At 35.0% G+C, this 6,645-nt stretch overlaps 1 protein-coding gene across 1 annotated transcript in view; it reads right to left on the reverse strand.

The window, feature by feature from the left end:
• LOC104958277 (uncharacterized) overlaps positions 1-2,821 on the reverse strand; it is an 8,211-nt gene extending 5,390 nt beyond the window's left edge. The window contains exons 1-3 of the mRNA XM_010785998.1: positions 2,815-2,821; positions 2,166-2,525; positions 1,894-2,069 (exon numbers count right to left, since the gene is read on the reverse strand). Coding sequence (XP_010784300.1) covers positions 1,894-2,069; positions 2,166-2,505 — 516 coding nt within the window. The 5' untranslated portion in view covers positions 2,506-2,525; positions 2,815-2,821. The remainder of the gene's footprint in view (positions 1-1,893; positions 2,070-2,165; positions 2,526-2,814) is intronic.
• Between the last annotated feature and the right edge of the window lie 3,824 nt (positions 2,822-6,645).

Below are 6,645 nucleotides of genomic sequence, written 5' to 3' on the forward strand. Positions count from 1 at the left end.
AACTTTAGCATTTCTGAGTGTCCTTGAACGCATCAATATTAGCAGATGCGTAACACCAAGCCCACAAGATTTATTCTGCTCTGACTACTGCTAGGTAAATTCATGTATCCATAAACACCTGAAGTTTAAAGTGTCAAATTAACTCTTTTTAAAAGTATAACACACCTTTGAGTTGGTTCATAGACTGTTTATTGGCGTGACAACTGATATTAATTTAAACATTAACGAAACAGCTTCTTAGCAGCGTATCCAGTCTTAGCCCGTTAGCATTGCGCTAACGGGCTAACAGCTAGCAGCGTTGCGTTAGCCCGTTAGCATTGCGTTAACGGGCTAACGCTGCTAGGTTGCTACCTTACTTAATCTCTCCCTAAACAGTTGAACTTTAAAGTGTCAAATGAACAATAGTTTCTGTATATAGTTGTTTTATCACTTGTTCTTTCACAAAAATTACTTTATTTTTGTTCACCTTTTCACTTCGTGGTTTTACAGAATATATTTGTTAGTAATTGATTCAAACAGTTTTATATAGTTTTTTTCATGTATTGTTTGACAGATTTTCACTCGTGTTTTTACTGAATATAATTTGTTAGTAATTGATTTGAAACGTTTTATATAGTTTTTTTCCCCCATGTTCTGGTTTTTGAAAATAAAATTTGCCAAATGTTACTATTTCACCAGTTATTTTTGCATTTTCAACTTTTCCTACGAATAACATTCTACATTCAAAGCCTTACATCTTTAATATTATTTATACATTTGGAGTTTCATTCTACTTTTTAACTTAATATTCATTTATATGGAAACCATTCAGTCATCCAAATATTCCTGATTATTCACTTTCTTCTTACACATTATATTTCAGCATAAAGCATTCCCACTAGCAATTTCTTCAGGAATTGTATTCTCTAGTTTAAAATGTAAGCCACAGTAAGCGCTTCTACATGAATCTAGGGGTTTGCTCCTAGAATCTGTCAAAAAAAAGGATCTGTTAAAGGGGCCCTATAATGCACATTTTCAGCTTCATGTTAGTACGTAGTGTCTCCACTATGTCATGTTATGTAAGTTGGAATAACTTGCAGAAAAGATGTAAAGGATAATCATTAATCAGCAGTAAGTAAGGGGTGAGAATTAATACACATTTGCTTCCTCCTGCTCCCTTTCGGACACATGAATATTTGTTTGTTGAATATATACATATTAATATGAACATTATTGTTGAACATATTATGATTACTTTAGTATATTGGAAGGACAATGAAGAGAACTTTAGGAATGTTAGCCTTTGCAGACTATGTACATGCACCAAAACTAGATAACACTTTAAAGGAAAGGGAAACCCTCAAAAAGCATAATAGGGTTCCTTTAAAAATTAAAGAAGTGTTGCTGCAGAGCCACACTTTATCTAAAAACAGTGGTCAGTTAGTTATAAGAAGTTACTGGACAGTAGATGCCGTGATGTAATGTGCTGATGTTGGTCGAAAACGTGGTTTTTTTACAACAATACAAAATATTATAACAAATTAGCTTGGAACATTTTTTCTCACTTGGAATTGGCGAACGTACTTCAGTTGAAATAAAATACATACTAAATGAAACTTCTCACAAGGTCAGTGGATTATCTTGAGCAACAGGTAATGATTTCTGCTTTTGAGTTGATTTATATCAACGTTTAGATTTTCTTCATGTTTTGTTGAACAGATGGTGTCTCCGAGTTGAAAGGTGTAGTTAGGTAGAAAGAAAATAGTTCCTACATACCATTTTTGCACAACGTGGAATGACTGGTTACGTAGAACTAGTGAACATAGGACCGTTTTTTGAAATAACTTTATGGCATACTGTGTGTTTTATAGATTTAAAATGGGGATAAAATGTTATCCCCAGCTGATCACTTACCTCTGAAGAAACAAGCAACTCCTTGATTACTTTGATAACGCAAGAGTCCTCTAACAATCTCCACTCTCCATCATCACACTCCGCACTCTTATCACCCTCTTGACCCGTAGGACATTTTTTAATAGATTTGTCGCCTTGTCGTCCATCCCCATAATCAGCGTCTTTACATGTAAAAGCTTAGGAGATAAATAAGAATCAATTAGTATTACACAAAATATTGGGGAAAAAGACTGCAAAGAAAAAGAATAGTCACTTTTAAACATTGCACTTACATTCTACGAAAATGTTCAATGTTGTTACCCGTCTATATTCAAGATTATCGACCTTACAAGTCAATTCTGGTGACGTTGATCCACCCCATTCTCCTAGCGGTCGTTTATATGTGCGACAGAATTGATTTCCATTTTCAGTAACACCAGCAAAAGGATTAGGTGAGTCTTTAAACCAATTCACCTTAAAAGGGGACTGCACACAACACTCAAGTGATTCTGTTTGTCCCTCTGTCCCCAGACATCTAACGTTTATTTGACGCTTTGATTCTATGATGGGAGCTTGTTGGATATAAATTCCAGTCACGTCCATTTTTTTTATGAACTGCAATACGTCGCCCATCAGAGTGCATTGGTAAAGTCCTGTAATTAAGATCATAAAAACAATGATTAAATTGGTTTGCTGTAAACATTTTTAAAATAATGATACCATTAGTATATTAAATTGTGAAAATTCCAGTATTTGACTATAGCTGTATATTTCCATTCTGATACAATGACAGTAGCCTATGTGGGTTTTTTTTTCAGTCCAATATTGAGATGTTGTCCTTTTTTGCACAGATATGATGGTCCAAGCAGCAAATTAATTTGTCTATTAGCATCAATTAAAATGGAAGTGTTATTTTGCTTATTTTTACCAGCTTTTTCTTACCAATATCCAGAAGAATGGCTTTCTTTATTTTTAGGACAGACCCTGTAATAGGATTTAAAATTATTGTTCTCCTTCCAAGCTGCTTAATTACCCTTCCACGTAATGTCCACTCGACACTACTTATTTGTCCCACATTAATGTTTCTGGGTTTGCACACCAGTGTCATGCTATTTCCAGTATAAATTGGGGCGGTAAACCCTAATTCATCTTCACCTTTGGAGAAAGAAAAACACATCAGTTTGGTATTCATACAAGTTAAACAAAATGTAATGACCTACTAGCTATGTTGGACTTAATGTTGTACAATGCAGTGACAGAGCCAATGACAGGGGCAATATTAGAGTTTACTGCTTCTGAAAATTCTTTATTTGCTTTAGCCAATTCTGCTGTTTTAACCTCTGTAGTCTCAACAACAAAATCTGTAAATATGCTTCCTTCTCTGTAAGAACAAACACAAAACAAAATGGTGGTGTCAAATGTGTACAGATTTCCTGCCTCCATATATCTTAAATGCCAGAATTACCATACCTGAATCCTGTCACAGAAACACCAATAAACCCTGTGATTCCTTCATACTTGTTGATTAACTGTGGGAGAGATACGGTTCATAACATTACCAATGAAACTGAAAATACAAGTTACAATTTGATATGGTATTTATCAATGCACTTACCACTTCATTCATGGTGTTTTTAAGATCGTTGTATGCAGCACTTTGTGGATCATTCAATGTGTCTGTGAACGTCTTGTTTAATTGCACTGTCATTTCCAAATTGAACCCTGTTTATTTGAAAAGAGAATAAAAACAAGATCAAACAATTCAGTTTGTTGTGATTTAAAGACTATACTAGCTAGATATTAGAAGAGAGGAGAACATTGTGAATAATTGTTTAATTTGGTTTGCATGACTTGCAGATCAATCAATCAATCAATCAATCAATCAATGTTTATTTATATAGCCCAATATCATAAATGTTACATTTGATCCAGGGTATAAAACCCATATCTCTATAAAATGCAAATATCCTTTTCAGCAACAGTGTTGAGATGTCATGTGGAAGGTATTAATTAAATAGTCTGACCTATATTCAAGCAGAACTGCAATTTATAATTCATCAATAATTTTTTTAATGAATGACATACGTCCATTTACACCCTGAGGTCAAAGCCCTTTTTTCACGTTTGGCTCGCCTGTGCTTTCTTTGTATAGATGCTTTTAAAAAATGAACCCTGTGCTGCATAATAAAGTAATATCATTTGTATTTGTTTTAAGACAAGCATAGCTATCAGCATATGTAGGCTGCAGGGATGTCACATACATGTTATCACTAAGAAATATATTCAAAACCCAAAGTGAAAAGTAGTTTACAAGACAAGAACAAAAAAAATAGTTTCTTTCAAGTCTTGGTGACCAAGGAGAAAAGACACAAATCAAAATGTATTTACTAAAAAAAGGTAATGCAGAAGTTATAAAGCAATGAGCTACATAGAGCCTCATTACTACATTTTTGTCAATAAAAAATACGTTTCACAGGAGCAGTGGTCTGTTTTACTGCAGGTGTAGCCTTGGTAGTAGCAGCAGTTGTGAGTGCTGTAGTTGGAGCTGGGGTGGAGGTAACGTCTGACGTCACACTAGTACTCCTTCTAGAAGCTGAAAACACAAGTACATTTAGTTCAAGTATCTTTAAATTTGAATTGCAAGGTTTGGCAAGAACATTAACAACCCCTTTCAACAATAATTGTAACAATCACTCATAATTATAATATGTAAGAGTTTTAATTATTGTTCAGCGCTTACTTGTCGCAATTGTGGTCAGTGTTGGAGCTGTTGTAGCAGAATATATGAAATTATAAATTGAACTCATTCTTGTTAACAAAGGGTAATAATGGAAAAACATGTGTATAAAACATATGTCCATTACTCCCTTTACCAATGTAATTACTGAGCCATTTCCCCATCACGTATCTCTTAAAAACCTGGTGGTAACAATAGTTGTTGGTTGAGTTATGAGTATTGTAAATATATTTAGTTTAGCTTTCTTTTTTTGGTTGCTTTGTTATTTTTAACTGTAATAAAGTATGATCATCTGTAGAGGGAAATACCTCACGTATAAGTGGATTACAGAAAATGTTCTACAAATAACAACCAGGGATGAGTTATCAAAACGCTTATTGCTAAATACAGGTATTGAAGATTGTTGAAAGAGATGTTGGCGTTTAAAGACTACTTTATAAAAGTGTCTTACTGTTGACACAGTATGAGTTATTATAGCTTTCATCACTTGCTTTAAGACATTTAAACTGCACCGAAAGTATGTTTATCTCAAATACAATATACCTTGATGTGACTACATTGTTATAAGCAAGAAGAAATATTCCTGGATTAGGTTAGGTGTTGCAGTGTTAGATGTGTTTTGTCAATAGAAATTGGGTCAATTAATCAATTCAATTTAATTAGATTCTGATGACTAAGGATTCCAAATATTCTGATTAAACTTGTTAAAAACTTTAACACTTTTTTTGGATCTGAAAAGTGATAAATACAACTTGTACATTGAGCTCTCCTATTAAGAGAGATGACTTAATAGTTTCAAACAATAGGTTTCCCAGAAGGTTTTTGCCAATACAAAATGTTGAATACATAAATACTGGACAATCATTTAACATCACTGAAACTTAAAGACTAACTGAATTGTTTTAATAACAGCTTAATAATGATAATAATACATGCTGTAATATTTCTCATTATGTATTATTGCTGTCAAATAAAAAAACGAATTTAGCACCACAAAAAAGACAAAAACATTGACCTGTTACAATTGCTGGTGTTGCCACGGTGAAGGTTGTTTTCACACTTGTTGTAACAAGTGTTGTTGTATCTTAAATAATAATTACATTTGAACATACACATGTTTCACCCAACTTTAATTAAATAACAACTGTCTAGAGAAAACAAGGAAATTGAATGTCATGATTTTTTTGAAGCGCTTACATGTCATAAATGTTGTTGCAGCTGTTGTCGTGAAACCGTGCAAGTAAAGATGCATTAGTGAAAATACACTCCTTATATTAAAAAAACTACTGGTAACTACAGATGTTGGTATTGTTTTAGATGTTGTAGTGTTTGGATGTGTAGTAACCAGAAGCATGTTAAAACTTGCAATGAAAACAAAGATAATTTGACCATACATTTTTGGTACATATTGATCTAAAAGTGTGTCACTCTAACATAAACACTTAATGCACTCATAAAAACACCCTTGTAACTTGTGATAATGTTCTATTGCTGAGAACTGAGGTTACCTACTGTAACCCCAGCTTCTACGAGTAAAAGGCGTAGCCCTCTAAGGCTATCGCTATTGGGTAATCCCCCTGCGCACCCGCGCAGCACTGAAACACTTGTAGTCCACGCCCACCCGCAAGGTGGGCCCCCACCCTCGGGCCTCCTTCCGGTATAAATAGGAAGGTGGCCCGGCAATCTGCTCCCATACAACATAACTTTTCTTCAGCTATTCGTAGAGCCAGTGGGGCCCCACACTTAGAGGGCTGCGCCATTTACTCATAGAAGCTGGGGTTACAGTAGGTAACCTCAGTTCTATTTCGTATATGGCTTCGCCCTCTAAGGCTATCGCTATTGGGTTAAGGGCGAAGCATGATGTAGTCTGCGCCCCACTGGGTCCGCCCGGCACCAGAAGCACAGACATACCTGCTCAATAACACCCCCCTGCCTGATGTGCCATGCGTAATGGCGCATCACCGTACCTGGAACATAGCAAAACATGCCTATCTTCCCGACGGGGTGAAGGATGGGAACAATACATACCGGCCGCT

This window comes from Notothenia coriiceps, unplaced genomic scaffold (genome assembly GCF_000735185.1).
Source record: "Notothenia coriiceps isolate Sejong01 unplaced genomic scaffold, NC01 NC01_scaffold00028566, whole genome shotgun sequence".
NCBI lineage: Eukaryota > Metazoa > Chordata > Actinopteri > Perciformes > Nototheniidae > Notothenia > Notothenia coriiceps.